The sequence below is a fragment of the Colossoma macropomum genome, unplaced genomic scaffold, assembly GCF_904425465.1.
Source record: "Colossoma macropomum unplaced genomic scaffold, Colossoma_macropomum, whole genome shotgun sequence".
NCBI lineage: Eukaryota > Metazoa > Chordata > Actinopteri > Characiformes > Serrasalmidae > Colossoma > Colossoma macropomum.
Window position 1 is genome coordinate 34,974,468 of NW_023494803.1, and position 22,188 is coordinate 34,996,655.

The window sequence follows — 22,188 nt, forward strand, 5'->3', positions numbered from 1 at the left end:
CTTCTTTTTCGAATTTCCGTGTTCCACCTTGAATGGAGCAACAGTTACGTTCTAGTGCTTCAGACATCAGAATTGCTGCACCATTTAAGGTGGAACAGGTAATTCAGCTAGCTACTGAGACATCAGCGTACTGTTAGGGTTTTTTTATGCTTGTTATGTAGAAAAGGACCATAATACACTGAAACGACATTAAACTAAGATAATACAACGATTATCTTAAGTTTTTAACAGAGAAAATCCTCACATTTGTGGGTTTCTTTAGTCGCTCACGCAGCCGGTTTTTCTTTTTTTCTCATAACACTCTGTTTGGAGTGCGACTCTGAAAAACCTCCATTTGGAGGGCCCTGTAGCCCAAACACTTCGCCCTACCCCTCTATCTCAACAAGAATCAGGACACCCTACCCCTGGGCGTGAACGCTCAAAACTGAGGGGTAGGGCTGAGTGGTAGGGGAGAGGGGTGAAATGGGATTGAGCCGAAGTCTCCTGAAAAGAATGGAGCACTAATAAAGGCAAAGTGTGGACACACAAAGTACTAAACAAATTGCTATTATATTTAGCTGTTGAGGCTTCTGTGTGATTTTCTGTTAAATGTTTTCTGCTTTTCTCCTGATGCTAAAAATAAGAAATAATTATCTTGCACTTGATGGTTTTGACTGTAAGTTAAATAAATGAATGGTCTCTGACTTTTTCCCAGTGCTGCATGGGAGTGAAGTAGAGCAGTGAGTGACGTTACACTGGAAAAGCAGGACTTGTGTGTGCTCCACCATTTACAGTAAACACTGGGTGGGGAATAAAAGAGAAGCTCATGAGAAGCGCTAAATTTCTCTTTACCACATGAATCCAGTGCAGAACATGACACTGCAATAGTCTTTGCTCATGTCTGTGTTCACACCCTTGCTTTTAGGCTCAAAGCAAGCTCACAGGGATTTGAGTGGTTATTGAAATTTATAGAAATACTGAATGTGCTTGGAATAACTCAGGCTGATATATCTTTTTATGTCTTTTTAAAAGATGTAGTTCAGTATTTTATTAATTACAGGCCTTCTAAAGTGAGCGAGTTCCTCTCTACGAGCTCAGTTTAGCATAATGGGTAGAGTCTGAACAAAAGCACCGAAATGGACTTCCAGTCTATTTTGCCCTGGACGAGTGAGGAAACAAAAAAGCCTCTTTCAGGCTTAGAAAAGGAGAACTCACTCACTCCTGCACTCACTGTCTCACATGTGCTTATTTTTTTATATTTTTTCCCCATCATGGCAAAAGACTTCTACTCTTAAAAGAGTAAAATTCATTTCTTTTCAACTTCACTTCAACACTTAAGACCGTTCAAATATAAAAAATAAATAAATAAAATGTTCAAATGTTGCGTGAAGTGGTTAGTGTAATTAGTTGTAGGATAGAATATGTAAAAAAAAATAGGAAATGGTTTTTTTTTGTTGTTTTTTTTTGTTTTTTTTTGGAAAAAATATAATACCACGTCAAAAAATGTTAAAAAGCAAATTCGTGACATTGACCAGGTTAAGGCCTTTTTGCAAAAAGGTTAGACTGTTTTTTGTTATCCTTTCCATTGAAGCTCATGTTCAGACAGCTCTTAGGTAGATTTGATCATCTCTTCCGAGGATTTTCCACAAACTTGTTGAGTCCATGCCAGCTCAAGAGCATGCTGTCATTAAAGCAAAAGAATCTCATACTAAATACAATAAATACAATTTTGGGATTTATCTAAATATTTCCAACAATCTGCTTTTCATTCAAATTGTTATGCTGAAAATATGATTTATAATGAAAAACTTAGACCCCCCCTGTATATCATTATCCAAAGTATTAGTCATATACCACTAGCATAATTGTCAGTATGCAAAGGAGGAACTATTTGCATCATGGGTGTTGCATCACAGTTCAAGTTACCAAGGAAGAATGTCACTCCTTTGGTTTCCGATATTTATCTTTCTTGAGGAAGTCGAGCCTGGCTTCCAGCGAACACTTGAAATCAGTGACGTTGCTTTGGGGAATGAATTGGCTTCCGCTCAAGAAGAATGTGTGGGTTTAAAATCAGCGTGCCATTAGTTACAGTGAGGATAACAGTAGAGTTAATAGAAACAGATGAACAATCTAAGAAACAGGGATCCAAATCTGAAAACTTAAGCATTGGCTTCTTACTGATTTATGGTGCTTGTGCAATAGATGGCCTCATAAATAGAATCTAGCAGTCTAAACCCCATGAATTATCTTCTGTAAATATGAGTTTGTATCTTGACAGTTGGGAGCCGCACCTTGTGGCTATGATGTCAGTGCTTAATGCTAAGGTGAGCTTTAGCCTGGGACAATATGCTTATTGTCTTCCCCAGCAAAGATGCCATTTAGAAAGCTAAGGATTATTGATGTTGGAAGGTCTCACCCTTAGAGAGATTACTGTGAAACGACGAGTCTTAGGGTGAAGTGGTGCGCTTGAGTTCACTTAGAGGTGGCTTGATCTTTCCTTAATGTACTATACATGCCGTTTGCTTACATTTCATCTCCCTTAAAATTGCTGTCTTTACTGTCTTTTCATTTAATTCGAGCTGGAATTAAAGTAGAAGTTGGATGCAGAAAAAAGCACTTTTTCTTCTTCTCTGCTTTCCATTGTTTTCCCTCCGCTGTTTGCCTCCTTAGGTGGTGGTTTGATTTAATCCACCTCCTCACTCTCAGTACTTTCTGCTTCGTTTCTTTTCTTCTGTTGAATAACATTGGTAGTTTTGACTGATACTCCGCCATGGTGGAGAGGGTGGGAGCAGGGGTCTCCTCACCTTTGCCAGAGGGTGCTGGCATGGTGCCAGGCGGAGTCTGAAGAGTGGAGCTGTGACAGTGATGGACGCGCTGTCAGAAAGGTCAGGCCTGCGAGCGTCCAGCCCAATGCCGCTGTGTTGTGACACATGACGAGTGTCACCAGCGAGTGCATATGATGACTGATTATCACTGTGACCTCTGTCCGTCCGTCTCTCTGTCTGACGGCCTGTCTGTCTCTTTCTCTCATATGTATTTTTTGTTTTTTTTAGGGGGTCGGTTGGGTTCCTTGGATTGTTTTTCAAAAATGTGTTGGCAAAAAAGGGGGAATGTCTAAGGACAATGATTAAAACATGTTTTCCTAAACAAAATTTCCTAAAGTTACAGAGAAAATGGGACTCCTTACAGCCATGCAAGACCCACAAGGCCACAACTGTCCCCATCAAATAAACAGCACTTAAAGCTTTCGTCTTTGAGAGAGAGGAGAAAGTCAAGCTCCACTCTTCCTTCAGATCTGAAAAAATCCACAGGTCTTTCTGTTCGTCCTTCCACTGTGAGAAGACAACTCAGCACTGTGGGTCTGAAAGTAGCTGTTAAGAAGCTTTTACTGAGTAAGGGAAATAGACAAAAAAGAAAAAACTTTACACTAGAGCACCAAATTGGACTCAGTCTGAGATGTGAAGTAAGGTTTTGTGGACTGGTAAGTCTAAATTTGTAATTACTCGACTGAACTTCTGAGGTATGGAAAAAAAATCCCTCCAAAAATACATACTCCTACAGCCAAGAGTGGACAAATAAAATAATGCTGAAACTAATTGTTTTCTGTTAAACATGTATTTTTTTCTCCCACAGTAAAAGAAGAATAACTTGTACATAATGGCACAAATTATTTTAAAAATTAGGTTTTATACAGATTTTTGTGATTGCATATATTGTGCCGGCCACTATCAACTATATAAGACCTCACTTTTTTTTCCTTTTTATTTTCTTACTCCCTGGTGCCTTAACTTTAAAGTTGAAAGATTCAGCACGACAGGACAGGTTGTTTTTACAGTGCTCAGTGGTCAAACCTGGTTTGCTGCTAAAGGAGACCTGCTGCCATTTCACTGCTGTGACACACACTCTCTGGTGGAAGCTTATCACAGCTTACCTCAGAAAAGGTGTTTGCTCCACAAATGACCTAGGAAATGTCAAGAACTGATACGCTTCAGAGTCAGTGACAGTTAACAGCAGTGGCAGACAAACTGGCCTGTATGTTGGGTGTGTTATGTAGACCCCCATGTGCAGCTGGCGTATGTTTGGAATGCCACTATTACATTTTGAGTCTAAGGACGATTTGGAACTGATACACATTTCCAGTGATTTCATAATGTATGTTTTAAAATATGCACACAACTTTTATGCATTTCTCCATGCTTGCTGTTCTCCAGTGCCGTTCTGCCCTGTGTGTAACCTCCAGAAAATGTCACCGCGCCTCCCACCCCCACACAGCCGTGTTTTCTTGTGTATCATACCACAACTCCTCCCTGTTCACTCTTCAAAAGAAGTACTACTTCAGAATCTCTGCTGTTTCCTCACACGTTTCCTCACAGACCTGAAGTAATGTGTCTTATTCACCACTCTCCGTCTCACTTTTCAAGTCAATAGTTCCTCTATTAGAGTGGTAATCTGACTCTTAAGTCATACTGTTTAGATAATACAAGAAATTCCTAAAACCATAGCGATAAGAGAGATAAGGTAGAAAAAATCACTCTGGAAATCAGAGAAGGTGAAGATTCAGTCATGATTACTGTATTAGAGTCAATGTGAAATGGAAATCCTAATGCATTTCCTTCTGTTCCGCAATATATTTCTGAGTGAAATACAGAATCAGAGAGGGTCGATGATAGGTGGGGGTGGTGTTGGGTAAATAGTGTTAAAATAAATAAATGTTATTGGGTAATATTGTATTTGTCCAACTGCATGCACATTGATGTAGCCACAGATCAGAAGACGCTTTAGAGGCAAGATTCATTACATTTTGATGGAAGTTTAGGCATCTGCTGGTGTTAAAAATGATCATGATAATTACCTTAGGTTTTACAATATTATCACAATATTCCATACAATAAATATATTTAAATTTGATAAAGGTACATTCTAAATGTGATTTTTTTAATTAGAGGTATATATGTGCAATATTTACAATGAAGCAGTCATAAAAAAAAAACTGTCCAGATGATGCTCACAATATATCACATATCATACAGAACTATTTGAAGTGCAGAAATTGAGAACCCTGCCATTGAACATTGAGACCTGTACCAAGCTGTGAAGCTGCACCAACATAAAGTACAGCACGGAACGTTCTAGTAGTACCTGTAGCTTACCAACATTTAAGTGGCGTATTCTACACAATATCACTTAATCATCATGTCACACCAGTCATTATGTAACAGTGCTGAATAATACACAGAACGCTAATTTCTAGTAGCAGGCAAATAAGATTTTCTGTTATATGATAGCATGAAGCTAACGATGATGCCACACTGCGTTCAGTACCAACATCATTTGAGTCCACTCGAACTGCGGACAAAGCTTGTAACAGACATTGAGGTAGCCTTTTTGACTTTGTATACTGTAAATATGCAGTAAATCATTCAGTAAATGTTTTACCTTACGTGGAACAACTGGACTCACCTGTTAACTCTTTAGAAGTCTGTCAATCTACTTAAGTTACGTTCAAGATGCTTTCATGCCTTTTACTTTATGCACATAAAATTTGTGACTGCAAACAGAAGTGTATTCGTGAGACTGAGCGTTTTTTCCTGCCCTGTGCAAGGTGGGGTGTGAGTTTTTACCTTTCTGAGGGATAAAAAGGTACCTATCTGCTCCTCCTTCTTCCATGTTGTGGATTTGCTTTGGTTCTGATTGCTCACTGTATCAAGTGATAAGTGATGGAATTTCAAAGTGTCTACAATAACGTTATTGTGTGCGTTTAGTGTCACGGTATACTGAATACTGGCATATGTTTATGGAAGAAAAAGAATTGTATCCCTTAAAAAAATGCGTCGTGTGTAATAATACCAGGGACAATATACAAAAGATTACTTTTGAGTTCATATTTTGATTAATTAAAAAGAGATTACCCATTAAATTATTTAATTGGAAGTGATCACTTTATAATTTACTTCATTCATCATTGATTGGCTTTGCAGGGTTTGTTATTGTTCAGTTAGGTTAATTTTATTGTTTGGCCTTTTTTCCTGATTACTGTAAATCTGTCATGATGTCATCATGACTCAGTTACTAATATTATCCATGGTGATAACCCTGCTTCAACCCAGTGGAGAAATCGTTTGATACTGCTGGAGCTTTTTTCCAGAAGAGTATTTCTCAGCAGCTCTCTCATGTTGAATCAGTGTTTGTGCTGCATACATTAGATATGTGTTGGTTGTCATTTGAAATGGGTTAATAAGTGACAGCAAGAGAACACTAAGCACATGACGGTTTGGAAGGAGTAGCTTCGATTAGAACAACATGTTTCCTGTTTGTTTCCACTCCGTTTTACCTTGTTAAGGTCACATAGAATGTTGCAATGGTCACTGAGGTACTGCAGCCTGTGGCAAGCCACTGAGCCAAGTGAGCAGGCTAGTGCTAGACTGAGCCCAATTAAATAAAGACAGACGGCATTTCGGAGATCAGTGTCTCATTTGTCTGTACGTTTTGGATTTCCTCCAACACTTCATGGTTTTTGTGGGTGTGGGTGTGTAAGAAAGAGAGAGTTCAGGATGTGAGCTGGTGTTGAAAAGCTAGTCTGTAGCAAAGCAGTGTTAAGACAGAAGCACAGCAATGTTATCGCTGTATTAGTAAATTATGTAACATTGTGCTTTTCAGAGTATATGATGGGCATCTTTAGTACATCAACACTGAACAATTGCATCATAAAAGAAAAAAAGACTTTGGACCAACTACAGAGAACCTGTAAACAACATCAACCAGTGAATAGTATCAAGTAGCTGATTGGGTGTCAACCCATTAGACAGTTAACATAATTTATTATTAATGTATTCATTGATTTTGTCCTTCTGTTCCTTTTTAAGTATACTGTACAAAAATATAAATACAGCAGTTTTGGTTTTGCATCCATTTTGCAACTGTTTGATAAAAAAAAAAATCCCTGTTTTTTTTCCTATAAATGTGTTATGCTGCATCAGGTTACTACCAGTGCAGGAATTCTCTTTCACAGAAAACTGTTTTAAGATCCACCCTGTTTTTTGCAGGGTTTCAGTAAAGTTTTGTCAGTAAAAATGTGTTGTGTTTGAATTTTTCTTCAGTGTAGTTTATTTTTGCAAATGTTCATTTTAAAAAAAAGTGCTCACAGTTTTTCATAGCTTGTTTTGCTGTGTAAGGTAAAATCGTTCTGTTTTTGTCATATCACTCTTACCTGTTTTCCTGACTTGCCCGCCTTGCAAAATTTATATAATTTATATTTAGGAACCTTTGTGTCCTCAAGTGGTTCATTACGCTTGTGCATCTATTGGTTCGTACTGGTACTGAAGATTATTTTCATGATTATTTCTTCAGACCGGGTCTGGTTTGGTGAGAACTTTATGTATGCGTATTGCTGAAGCTCAGCGGCCTAGTGACACACAATGGTGAGAAGTCATGCCTGTGCATCATTCTGTTTACTGTGTGCTGAAGCATGGATAGCTGTTCTTACCCCTCCAGAGAGTGTGAGACAGAGTGGGCACAAGTGCAGTAAAGCTGACAAATAGTTCAGTGGACCTGAAAGTATTTGTGGTTTGGAGTGCCCTACCTGTTTGTCTTTCTGGGTTTGGTGCATGAGATATGTGCACCCTGCACTTAGTTAGAAACTTGTGAGGACCTTTAGGGCAACATTATATGAACATAAAGTTTAATGTGCAATAAAATTGTTACTGTGATAACTGTACTGAGATGCAATGAATGCTGTTTCAGTGTTCCTCTGCCAGAGCCTGTACAGATCCTGAAACTGAATAGTAACATATAACTGCTGCTCTATTTAAGGTAGAACGGAAGCTTTGAATAAGAAGCAGGGCTAACGTTAGCTTTGCGTTTTCTCCTCACTGTAACTGACACATTTGTGTGATGTCTTTACAAATTATTTAGCATATTGAAGATATTAGCACAGTTATTTGATCTTTCGGTTGAGCAATTTCGGCGCTGTCACTGTTCAGCCTTCCCCTTCTTGTCCATCGTTACTGTCCACGGCTGGGACACCGAAGTCTTCCCAAACATGAAAGGAGTGCGAGAATGATTTTGTTTGTTCCAGCTCAAGCTGGTTAATTCATGTGTATCTTGTCCCAATTTCTACATTTTGTAAATGTTTATATATCGGCAATAGCAGATATGTTCAAAAACATACTTGTAGACGTTATAGATCTTGGCCGTTCTGTTTTCACAGCCCTTTATCACAGAAGCTCATATCAGGACAACAGTAAAAATTTGGTTTTGATCTTGCGAACCTGTTGGAAATAAGGCTGCTGCGATTTCTCAGTGTCATCAGCTTTGCGAAAGCTGTAAGTAGTTTAACATACGTATTCATGATGCATTCAGGTTTTTGTTTCTAATGTGCCACCAGCATAGTGTCTGAGCATATTTTTTAACCTAACGCACAATTACAGGCTTAATATCCGTGGCACCTTACTCCTGGAACCCACTTTCAGAATGCAATGCAGTGCAGTAACACCACAGAAAAGCCCGCTTAAACCAGAGAAAATTAACAGTGGTCAGAAATGTATTCTTGCTATGGTTCAGTTGTTCTTGCTGTAGATTTAATAAATGAATAGCCTATACGTTATTTTTTGTATAAATAATCAAGTAGCTAAGCTTACTGTGTTAAATTAGCCTGCAGGCTACGGTTATTATAGTGTATATTGTTATTAGACTTTTATTCAATTTTTTTCGATTTTACAGCTTTGATGTAACACCATTGTGGCTTCACCATGGCATTGATCTGATTAGCCATTGGTCCAGTTGGTGCTATTAATATTATTCATTAGTATGATTCAGATTTGCTTTGGAGGGCCTATATCCTACATTCTTCTTGTGTTTTATTTTTTTAAAACATTTCTCTGGTTATATGTTCAGTCTCTATTTTTGTTTGACTGTTTTCCAATCTTTATCTTCTAGAATTAAACTGTTGTTGTTTTTGATACTGTGCCATATATGGACTGTTTGGTCTGGGTAGTGAATGGATTGTTTTGAAACTTTAACATTGTTTACATACTACTTCACATGGCGTTAAGTTCAAGAAATTGGGCTTATTTTAGAAATGGCTGACGTCCTAATCCATGTTTGTGTTCTGTGGAGATTTTAGAATTGCTCAATATGGCCTGGTGGCTTTCTGCATGCACTACAGACTGAGCTTTTTCTCTTGAAGTGATTGTTCAGTGACGCACGCGGCCTTGTTTATCTTTTATCCAGCCATATTTTACCCACAGCAGTCATTTCACTGTACCACACTTTCAGTTGTACTTTCAGAGCCTGGTCCCAAATCTCTCTGTGTCGACTCAGTGAGAGCTCCTCCCTGGTTCCTACTAACACCTGAAGCAAAGTCTATAGAGTATAGTGTTTGTGTGTGCTATTACTTGTTTTTTTTGCGACTCACCATCGAGTATGAAGGAGCTGTTGATTGTCCTCTGTGAGTCACTAACAGGTGTTTCATCAGCCATTTCCAGGCAGTGATGTCTGTGAGTGTGCGTGTATGTGCGTGTATTGTGGTTTGTGACCTATTTTTGTGTTCACAAAAGATGTGTACGTGAGTAAATTTGTCTGTGTGGACGTGTGTTGTTTGTGTGTATTTGTCTTAAGCAGGTTTGTGTGTCTTTTAACTCTTTTACCTACTCATGAGAGTCATTTAGCGCGCTGTGTTATGTTGTGTGAGTCATGTCACAGAGGACATTCCAGTGTAAGATTTCTCTGAATTTATTAGTATCCTTTCATCCTCTCTCTTATTCTAAACTTCTCATAGTGAGTGATTCATTTTTTCTTTCATTCCCCACAAAGGTCTTCATGCAAATGTAAGACTTCAAAAATGAAAAAAGATCACTCGAAAGCTGTTAAGTAAGCAGCTAACAAGAGCTGATTATTTTCCAAAGCAGTATGCAAGGGTCAGCACTGGCTATTGCCTGGTTCCCCTGGACACATTTCACATTTTGGCTGTAAAAAAAATTCACACTGCAAATAAATGGTATCTTGGCAAGTGAAATGCTCTTAAATTTAGTAAATATAGCCAATATGTACTGTGCTTGTTTTAATTGATTTTATTAACCCTTGTGTGGTGTTGATGTGTTTGTTACTCAGTGGTCTGGGGGACCCACTGCATTATTGTAAATCAATACAGCCAAAACAATTTATGTAAAAATACCAGATGTTTAAAATATCACAAGTGGTCAGCGTAGGCTTCTCCTTTAGCAGCTGTAGCCAGTCAGCAGCCTGTCCATGTTGTCCACCCTCACACACATGCACACATATACAAACACATACACACACAGACACACACACACACTAACAGCTGGCCATGTAGGAGGAGAACAGAGTGAAGGGGGACAGCACCTCCACACTTTTATTTCCCGCATGTGTAATATAAATGTGTGGGGGGGTGAACAGTGTGAAGACCCTGAAAATGTGTTATCTTGTATGTTCTTCACAGAAAATGAACAAAGACTCAGAATCTGAGGTTGAAATAATAATAAATTGCATCAATTTTCTTTTGGTAATCATTGAAAATGGGTCCCACAGACCCCACCACCAAACAAGGGTTAAGCAAAATTATCTCACTAGATGTGCAGATAATTTTCTTTGTTTTAAGAAATACGCTTGAAACAGGCAAAATTATCTGCCACTAAAGTGAGATATACAACTAAGGGACCCCCCAAAACATTTGCCACAATCTCTGACGCGTCAAATCAATTGCCAACTGTTGGCCGCTTTGGTCATATCACTAAAATGCAAGCAGGTGTTGTTGGCTAGTTCTGTTCCTTGAACTTTCCAATATTGTTTAAAAAAAATTTAACCAACATTACTATCTCTACTCCCATACATTTTTTCAACCGTTGTAATAATCTCCTGGAATGTGTGCATGTACTTGACTATGGGTGTGTCACAAGCATTTCTGGCCAGATCAAAAATCTGACTGCTCAAGGTTTGGCTGATTTGCATAAAGTTTGTCCAGTAAGAGAGAGCAAAGACAGCAGGATGGGGTAGAGCTGTGGTTGCTGTGTTGGTCGTATGTGTACAGCTGTATTATGTCGTCTCACAGTATTCAAAAGCACATCTGGAAGTGGGTCCACAGGGTGAATGATAATCTTCAGTCTGGGTGACTGTATTGTGACAGATGAACATTCCTTCACATCATTCCCTGGTTTGTCTGGTATAATGGAAAAAAAGCAGTGTGAGTGTACATAGGAGACACAATAAGCAGCACTTGACTTTTTTTTGGAATTAAAGCATACTATGTGTATACAGTAAAGCATGTTTTATAATTCTGGCCGCTTAATTTCGGCCACAAGTGGACAGTGCAATTTTTTTATTTGTCAAACACAAGTATGTCCATTCTTAAAGTGCAAGAACAGCAGTATGTAGTATATGCATTTCTACAGTGAGAGAATGATTCAGTACGATGAGTGCCACATGTGATTGCTGCAGCAGCATTCAAAGCAGCTCATGTCCTGCCAGTTAAATATGCATGTATGTAAGGAGTAATAGAGGCTGTATGCTCAAGCCAGGCAGTTGGTTTTGCATCACACTGCTATCTGTAAGGTGAGTAAAGCCTATGAGAGTGCAGAGACCACTGTTTGCTATCCCTGATATCACTTGCAAATTTCATTCTCTTATCTGAGAACACACACATACAAGACATACAAGAGTGCATTCATCCTTAGGCTAGCTAAACACGCTGAGGCTTTCACACAACTTTAGCTGCTTGACACCTACATGAAACTAAAGTGCACTTGAACTGTATAATGTCCTGCAAAGCATCCTGCAGCTCACTTGAAAATCAGCCACAAGAGTTACAAGTCTCTCAAATTGATGGAACAAGTCAAAAGACGGGTAACTCATCACATGATTAAATCGAACGATGATTGATTTCACTGGATCAGTGGACCAAAAAAAAAATAAATCTAAAATGGTCTATTTGGGCAGTTGCCTTGTTTTTATAAGCCATTACATCATTAAGTAGAAGACGTTTGCACTCCATCTGAAACAAGTTGTTTTATGCTTCACTCCCACTCATTCCTGAACTCCACCTGCTCTCTCTCTTGCCCGCATACATGTATACATACTTGTATCTTGGATATTAGCTGCATGCTCCAGCAGCTCTGTCCCCAGGTGCTCTCTGCTTTGGCTAATTGGCCTACCTTGGCCTAATGCGCTCTTTATTATACCTCTATTGTGTGGCCGAACAACAAAGACCCATTTGTGCAGCCCACAGTCTGACGGCATGCTGTTTCTAGGCTAATGATTAACTTTTGTTCATGTGGCTGTTCATTACAGTGTTTTCAGCCAGTGTAATAGAAACAGGAAGTGGTCTGGTTTTGTTGCTCTCAGTCTTGTTTATCTCTTGCACACCAAAGGCTTTCCACATGGAATACTTGCCGTAATGTGATAGCACTGGCATGTCTGTCGTCCAGTGGTAATGATCTGAGCCCGCCTTTTGAAGAATATTTGCCAAAAATGGTCTGTTTTTAAAGTAAATGCCTCTTGATTTAAAATGTTGTTGTCTAACATGAATTTAATACATTTTTAAGTATGAAACAAATGTCTAAATGTCTTGGATCACTGTATATATTCCTGTTGCATTTGCTGCTCATAGTATATAAAAGAAAAAAGCACATTTACAACACACTAAAAGGAAATCTAATATGCAAAATAAGCAAGGTTATATTTCTTTTTAGCAAATCCTCAGAGTGCATCTATGCAGCAAAGGCTGCATTTTCACATGTGTTCTAGGTCAGAACCATGGTTGCATGCTCTGAACACAAACTATGATGGTTCTTACCATTTCAAGGAATTCAGGAATAGACAGGATTAGAAATCATAGACTGGCTTCACGCAACTCACTTTTGAGCTTTTATGTGCGCTGGTGTCCTCAGTTGCGTGCTCGTGTGACTTTGACCAGACAACTCTTGGCTTGGAGACAGCTGTCACATCTCCATGATGTCACGTCGCCTACCCCTGGTACAGGACGCACGCTGCCCACGTGAGGGATTGACTTGGGGCACCCTGAGTCCTCTTCCCCATCCCAACGCCCTGACACTGACTCATTGGCTTGGAAGAAGAGGTAGTAAGTGTGCACTTCCCTCTGTGAGTCCCCCTCCCTAACAAAGTCCTGGAGCAAGGGTCATTCAAACACTCATTACTCACCGCTGGCCACTTCATTAGTCCCTTATACAGTTCCTCAGAATGCCTGTGGACCTGGGAGAGGTGCATTTTAATGATGTGCCTTTTTCCGTTTTTATTTAAGAAGAAGCATTTAGCCTGAAGTGTGTACGAAGCAGGCATATGTGTTTTATAGTTTAATACATGTGCCTGGGCAATTTGCTGTTTTTGATGAATTTGAGTGGAGTAATTTGATTAGTGTGAGAGAAGGGGGAGATATCCATATCCAAGGTCTTCACTCTTGAATTTAAATAGTTGTGTCTTTAAAAGTTATTTGCAAAATCAGTATGACTGATGGCATGTTATTTTAAAATAAAGGGCCCTCTTTGCTATGACCTTAGCTTGATCTGTGGAGTAGTCTCCAGGGCACACCGCCTTAATCCACCCCTTTCCCCTTCACACACTGCCTCACTTCTAACTCCTGAAGGGGGATTAACATAGGGCATTTAGAAGGCATTCACTGGTCCTGCTGTTGTACAACCCCAATTGAGCATGGCTAGCCAAAGGGGAGTGACGTGCACATAAATAACAGAGGATTCTCCTTCATGTAGTTGGATTGCTTGCACATAGTTACAATCAGTCACTCTTGTGCAACAACATCAGCATTTTCTTGTGTGATTGCTAGGAAAGAGGTGGACAGGTTGCTTTAAAGTGTATTCTGGTACAGATGACTGATTACATTGTAAAAAAAATGCAGTCTATAACTTTCCTAAATTAAAATGACATAATCTGAACATAATGTTTTCCTATATTAAAGTAGCATAATTTCTGTTACTTTTGAATTACAAAACAATTTCAGCAGGAATGACTTTAACAAAACACAAGGTAAACATGGAAAACTGCACCTTGTATAATGTATACTTGTCTGTGGTTTATGTGTGCTGCGTGTACACCCATTTGAAAATGCCATTAAATATTTTGTTTGAATTAATCAGGTATTCAAATAAGGTGTAGCTTGGAATTAAAATTAAGTATTGAAATGTTGCACCCCCTCAACTTTCCCTTAAAACTGCATTCACAAGAGTGAAAGTTTCTTTTCTCATGGATTTCATATCTGAGCAAACCGTTCACACCTTACAGTTTATAGTGCTCTGTATTAGTCAGTATAGATGCATGCTATAGTAGTAGTAATAAGACTAAAAACGAGGTGACACTGTATGATTATCATTGTGATGACGCTGTTGCAGACACAAAATGCAAATTGTGAAAGAATTCTTTGATCGTGAGTTAAAATCATTGAACAATTAATGTAATATTTTAGAGCCTTTAGCTTGCAGTGAAATCCTGCAACATTTGACTTGCGACTTAGCTGAATGTGCAGAGTCTTTCGTAGAATTTGGCCAAAGACTTTATTTGCAGCTTCCCGTTCAATGTAATAAACTTACATAAGATCGCTGTTGTCACAAAGTCTGTACCGGCCTTAATAAGAGTGATTAGAAGTAATCCTGCTGTTTATCATGCTTTTTTAAATATTGTGTCTGTAATCTGATTATTTTGCACCTGTAACAGAAATGTTACATATTCTTTCTCCTGCATCCTGATTACATAACACTGTTACATATATTCCCCTACTACCCAACTCTGGCTATGGAACAGAAATAAGGTTATCTGATAATCTGCATTTTGTCGTATTTGCATTGCACTCTACTGTTGCTGCAGCCTTTTCTAAATCTGTTCCATTTTAAAGGCTTCACTAATACTGCTTCTCTCAAGCCTTTGCTTATAAAAGCCCAGGACTCTCTTTTTTGCTTTGATCATCACTTCGACCTTTAGAACAATTTTGTTATTACTGAAATTTTGCTTTACTACTTAAAAGTCATTAGAGAATTAATTGCGTAGGTAGTGAGGTAGTAAATCACATTTACATTGAATTTGCGTTCTGTATTGACAGGTTTAAGTCTTCACTTTGCACGTTGTTGTGTTTAGTTGCAACAATGTGGATGGTTTTTCCATTTTTTGAAAAACTACCTTTTGTTAGCAAATCATAATAAATCATAATAAATAATGTCCTGTTCTACTTGCACTAATGTGGTGTTGCTAAAAAGTTTCGAACCCATACTTTTGGCACAATTTCTCTGCATGTTTCGATGAGTTATGAAGAAATAATAGGGCTTAACCTATAATTTACTCACATCTCTGTTATCACCCACTGCTGAAGTGTAACAAGCAAAGATTTTAAGGACCACCTCCTTTTCCTCATTCCAGTTGTGTTCCAGCTTTTAAAGTCAAGACGCAGCACACTGCTGCACTGAGGCGAACTAATTCAATCAAACAACACCTTGGGCTGCAGATGCCCCCTCCCCTTGTGCAGCTCTCTGTCTTATGAGTCTAGGATGAGGAGCAGGAAGAGACAAATGATGAGGCTTGTGCTTGACATTTCGTTTATGTTACTTTCAACTGTGTTTACAGATTTTGCCTCCAAGCCTTGTCAAATTGAACCTTTGCAACTGAGGCCTTAGAATCCTGTACACCGAACTGTACATTTATTTTCATCATCATAAGGTGGATGTGTGCTGACCCCCAGCCAAGGCACACATCCACATAATACCTCTACTAATTTCAGCATTTTTTCACTAATTTCAGCAACTGCGTTTTGAACTACAGTACCTTTGAGCTGAGTGGGTTTGAGGGGTGTATATGATCCAGAACTAATCATCCAACATCAGAACCTGACCTCACTAATCCTCTTGTGGCTGAATGTAGTCAAATCCTCACAGCATACAGGTGTCTACAGACTTTTGGACAATTCATATAGTCGGCTTTATATTTAAAATATGAGTGCCTCACTTCTACTCATGCTATCTGTGCTGTACTTTGCATACCTGAAAAGCACAGCATGTGGAAAGGAAGTGTCTGCACTAAGGAAGGAACATGTTCTCAACCACACTCTACATATGGTTCAGTAATTTTCAGAGCAGTTATGGAGAGAATTCAGAATGCTTAGTCAGCAAGCTCCTGTTTTAACTAGTAGAAGTGCATTTCAAAGGCATCACGTTGTGGTAACACAAAGCTGTAGGTGGAGGATTGCAGCAGAGTTTCAGCATGTTTTATGATGCACATGACTCTGCTGGTGCATTGCAGGTTGAGCAGCACTATGTTTTGGATTCATACAAAACAGCTAACACTATATTAAATGCATTTTCTGGGAACCTTTCTTGTAAGATGTGTACATTGAAGTTTCTTTTGTGCTATAAATTACTGCTGCCTTGAATTTTCAAAGAAATGTGATTTCATTTATTTCCTCTGACAGTCTGAGTCATTCTGCTGTGATCTGCTGTTAACAGCTTTTGCTAGCTGCATTTCTCTACTGTTTCCATTCTTTCCATTCATTCAACGTATATTTCAAAAGGCAAGCAGAGAAAGACAGGTTGCATTCACCACTACTTGAGTTTTCTCTATTTTTTATTTGAAATTTGAAAGTGCAGTACCTCCAAAGCTATGCTCCAAACCTGGATTAGTTGTTAAGTTTACTCATGACCATTTAGAAACAGTGTAAGCAGTCTTTATCCCGAGTGTCAGATCTTGGCCTCTCCCAGCTGGGCGTCCTCTCAAGGGTCCTGCTCTGACCTAATTCTACCCAGTTTGAAGCTTTTTGCCCAATATGAAAGTGACAACATTTGCAGATTAGTTGGTGTGTTAAAGCTGTGTTATGCTCCCTAGTCTTGTGTGGTATCTTTGTTTAGTAACGCTTTACCGTAGGGCAGTGTTAAGTAGGCTAAGGGTAAATGACACCTACATAAGTATGTCATGACAGTTGACTTAAATGTACATTGAATATTTATAGGGCTTTTTCCAGTAGGCTTTGTCTGTCATAAAGGCTGCTCTAATCAAATTTAGTGTTAACTTGACATAACATGTATGTCACATGACATTGATTTTTCTGACATTGTGTTGTGTCATGACACTTTTTTGGATTAAATGACATAGCACATTATAACAACATAGCACATTATATTACAATATGGCTTACAGTATGTCACAGTGACATAATGCTAATGGTGTGACAGCTTAAAACATAAACTAGGGCCAGAGAAAATGCTCACTTTTGTTCATCAAGTGCCTGACTTGGCAAGCTATGTCATGCACAACCACTGCTAACAGGTATATAAGATCAAGCACATAGCCATGAAATCGTCATGGACAAACATTGGCAGTAGAATGTACTGAAGAGTTCAGTGAGTTTAAATGTGGCACTTTCATAGGATGCCACCTCTGCCACAACGCAAATTTCTGTCCTGCTAGATCTGCCCCAATCAACTGTAAGTGCTATTATTGTGAAATGGAAGTGTCTAGGAGCAACAACAGCTCACCCACAAAGCGGTAGATCATGCAAACTTGCAGAGTGGGGCCACTGAGTGCTGAAGCATGTAGCACGTAAAAATCGCCTATCCTCTGTAGCATCACTAACTACAGAGGGTCAAACTGCAACTGGAAGCAACATCACCAAAGAGCGGAAGCTTCATGAGAGGGTTTCTATGGCCAGCTGCACACAAGCACAAGATCACTATGCACAAAGCTAAGCATCAACTGGAGTGGTCTAAAGCATGTCACCACTGGGCTCTGGAGTGATGAATCACACTTCACTGTCTTGCATTCTGATAAAAGAATTTGAGTTTAGCGGATGCCAGGAGAACGCCACCTGTGCATAGTGCTGTAGTGCTGCACTAGTGCATAGTGCTGCCAGCAGTAAAGTTTGGTGGAGGTGGGATAATGGTCTAGGGCTGTTTTTCAGGGTTTGGGCCCCTTGGTTCCAGTAAAGAGTAATGTTAATGCTACACCATACAAAAACATTTTAGACAGTTATATGCTTTCCAACTTCATTGCAACAGTTTGGGGAAGGTCATGTCCTGTTTCAGCATAACTTTGCTCCTGTGCACAAAGCAAGGTCCAAAAAGACATGGTCTGACCTATTTAGTGAGGAGGACCTCCATTTCTGCACAGTTCCCTGACCTCAACCCCACTAAACACTTCAGGATGAATTGGAACATCAGTTGTGAGCCAGGCCCTCTCGTCCGACATCCGTGCCTGATCTCACAAATGCTCTTTTTCACTGAATGGCCACAAATTCTTACAGAAACATTCCAAAATCTTATGGGGGCAACTGTGTTACCTTAAGTTAGTTAACCTAACTTAGGAAAATGCCATACCACTGATAAACACTTAAATACTTATTGCACATGAGACCAACCCAGAGAGAATCCCTTTTTCAGAGAGAACATGCTTGTTTTCGGTAATACCATTCTAAAAGTGGGAGGAACAAGTGCAAAAACTGTCCATATTTATTGTCAGCATTTTTAGCTGATGATTATTATTATTAGCATTTTGTCTTAACCGTATTTGCTATTTTGATTCAGCCTGAAATGGTTATAGGTCGTCTCTCGCTAACTGGATCATCTCCTTATATTTTAGAGCAAATGCCTTGAATGAGATCCACTGGCGGTGATAATTGGATTAGCGGCAGCTAAATACAAGCAATACAGTTTAATTATAAATGATGCCATGATTTCGATATATTATAATTCAGGGTGCCTTTTGAGTCTGTGTCAAGCCTGCGTGTTATTCATGCATCTAGAGCCAGTTTGAGTCTTCCCAGCCAGACCCCAATATGCCTCTTTGGGTTATGTGTTAGCAGTCATCTTGTATGTGTCCCCACTAACTGGTAACGTCACACATCCACCACACGCAGTCCTTCTTAATGGGGGCAAAGATTGCACGGCGGGCAGCAATTATCACAAATGGATAGGTTCAAACCAACTGAAAGACATTTGATTAGAGCCCTGCGTCTCAGCCTCGGTGCTAATGACAATCCAGCAGGGTCTAGCTCTAGGAAAACTGAGAATGAACGCATCAACCAGAACCCTAGAACAGACTGGGATTGTCCTGCAGCCTCTGCAGAACCCTCTCACACGATTAGATAGAGACTGGCAGACATGGCTGTGGCTGTAGTTTCAGCTAATGCAGCGTGAATGATGGAGGTAGTCTTTTCCAGCCTGAATCCTAACACCACCTCCAGATGAAAAGCCTGCTCAACACAAGCTCTTGTACTCAGTCAGTTGCTCCACTGTGTATTTGCGTATGTTTTATGATTTGTGCACACATTTTGGTTTGGTAGGCTTTATAAAGTTATACCATTTCGTTGATATTTTTGTTTTCGTTTCGTTTCTCAGGATACGGCTCTGGACCCAGGAGAAGATGTGGCACTCCTTTCTGTTAGTTTTGAAGATGCTGAGGCTACGCAGGTCTTTCCCAAACTCTTCTTATCACCCAGCATAGAACAGTAAGTATTCCCAAAGACGCAAACATACTACTTTCAGTTAAATCCATGTCCAAGGAATGAACGTGCTACTAGCTCACTATTCGTCACTGAAAGTCAAGCAGTCATTAACTGTTTCCATCCAGTGTTTTGCACAAACATTGTAATGCTTCAAAATGTAGGCCAGGGGTCAGCAACCCCTATGTTAAGAAGAGCCATTTTCAACACCTTTTAAGCCATTTTAACCACCTTGGGAGCCACAAGATTTCATGTCCATTTTATTGAAATAATGTTTCACCATCTTGGCTGTAAATATGTCTCAGTATGTGCTAATGTCATAGTATAGGCTAAAAATATAATACGCAGGGTTATATAAACGCAGACCTAACTTACTTTGCTTTGCTTTAAGCTTTAGCTCAGCTATAGACACTTTTCTCACATTTCAGACAGGAAATTTTTCCACAAAAGTAGAACAGTTTTTGTAAAATGTCTCTTAACATTTAGGTTTTTATGAAGCTGAAGTCAGCTTGTCATTCGCCAGCTTCTTGTTTGAATTTTCCCGTTCCACCTTAAATGGTGCCTAAGGTGCCAGAATGTAGCTAACTGTGTAGCTAACTGTTGCACCATTTAAGGTAGAACATGAAAATTCGAACAAGAAGCTGGTGAGCGAGAATCTGACTTTGCGACTTTTTTGTGGTTGAAAAGTTCTCATCGCAGATTAAACATATCAGGAAAACAGCTCATAAATGCAAATAAGAAATAAAAAGAAATAATTTTCTCATAAATTCAGTGTCATGACATCTTACATTAAACACAAACAAACAGCATGGCGGACAGGCATACCTGCACCAAGGAGGAGATGAGAGTGTTTTCAAAAGGAATGCTGCCGCATTTTAGCTTTTCAGTGGATTATGGGAAAGTCATGGAATTCAAAGGTCCACAAGTGTCAACATACATACAAACAGCATTTTGCAGGAAATTACATCATTACATAATTCATTTTTATCGCCAAAAGTGGGAATGATGAGAACAAATTAGCTCAGAAAGTAGATGGAAACATAGCTAGACATTGCTTATTGAAATAAAGTTGATACATCATTTACTTAAAAACTAAAGGGCACTATAAAGATCTATGGTGCTATAGTAGGGACGTTGTTCATCAACAGTTGGAGGAAAGGCTGTGGTGACCGGAAATAAAAATGCATTAGTGCTGTAGCCATGGAAACAAAAGTCACTATGCTCTAACTCTAACATGGCATCTAAGATGAGAGAATCTTTGCTCACCAAAAGTATTTTCAGCAAAATGGAGAAACCAAATAAGTCCATTACTGTCTTTGAATAGTTTGCATTGAATTTGTTATAGGAATAATGTCACTAAGAATTGTAGTTTGAATTCAACACAACAGAGAAACTGACAATAACTCTCTTAAACCTAAGCGGCCATGTCTAACTGGTGTTTTTATTGAAGTAAAAAAATCAGAGAGCAGCATGTCAAATTTGAACACATGCAGAGGAGCGCAGATTTCACCTGATACACACATTTATTCTGACAGATTGCAGTGATGCACTGCAGGAAGCTTAGGGAGCGATATGGCTTTTTCCTTTTCTTTGGTTGCACCATTACAGACGGAATACGCTACATTTTTCTATTTTTTTTAAAGGTCTGTTTATGACAGTTATGTGTTTTTTACTTTTACTGCTAAAAACAATTCCAAACACTCTTTATCCATTGGAATGAAGCAGGCTGTTTTTGTTACTGATATATGTAAATATGCTTTGTTCTGATTGCCCTGTATTGTGCCTAATTTGAAAAACAGTCTGGGTTGAAACACTTCTTATAACTTCAGTGTAAATGGGCAGGGCTAAATTTGCTGTAGGCTGAATAGCTGTGCATATGTAAATGTTGGTTTTTGTGATCTTATAAAAAGAATGAATTGAAAATGGGACGTTTTTGCAGCTTAGTTTTCAGATATGGACTGTATGGACTGGGGGTTAAATGGATGTGTTTTGAAACTGTAACAGTGTTAACAAACTACATCACACACTTCAGTTTTCCCTGATATGGGCTTTTTAAGAAATCACTTTTTGCACTAATTGTACTTTGTATGATGGCATCAGCAGGAAGAGATATATAGAATAAGGCGTAATGGTGTGATTGTTCACTTAATGGAGTATAGTAGATAGATCAGTCATTACAGCAGTAGTTGTGAGCTGCAACCTTACACATGACATATCTAAGCATACTGTTACAGGCTTAATGAATAGCCCTGAAGGCTCTAGTTATTGTAGAAGAACCTGCTCTTCCTAGGCCAGTGCTCCTGTTCTCGCTGGCTTTATGTGCTGTTCTCCCGTGTCCAGCACCGTTACTACTTACATCGTACTGCTCACTCAGGTTTCGTTTATCGTTCATATACAGACAAGATTAAAAGTCTTTTTAAAAATGTGATGTTTTTCCTTGAGGATTAATCATACACAGACATGGGAACAGCAGTTTCCACTAAACTGTCTTGTGGTGGTGTTATTTAAGAGGGGCACATACACAGCCCATGACACACCTTATCCAACTGCCAAATGCAGAAAATACCGAAGGACAGGAGAACTACTTCTTCTGCTATTTACTTCTCTAAATAATGAGGAATTGGGAACTAGCTGGGAGAGTGTGTGTGTATGTGTATGTGTGTGTGTGTGTGTATATGTGTGTATGTGTGTGTGTGTGTATGTATGTGTGTGTGTGTGTGTGTGTGTGTGTGTGTGTGTGTGTGTGTGTGTGT

General features: G+C 39.1%; 1 protein-coding gene across 2 annotated transcripts in view; it reads left to right on the plus strand.

Annotated features, from left to right (window-relative positions):
- babam2 (BRISC and BRCA1 A complex member 2) overlaps positions 1-22,188 on the plus strand; it is a 104,153-nt gene that overhangs the window by 56,980 nt on the left and 24,985 nt on the right. For both annotated transcript variants that reach the window (XM_036593623.1, XM_036593624.1), the window contains exon 7: positions 19,332-19,441. In XM_036593623.1, coding sequence (XP_036449516.1) covers positions 19,332-19,441 — 110 coding nt within the window. The remainder of the gene's footprint in view (positions 1-19,331; positions 19,442-22,188) is intronic.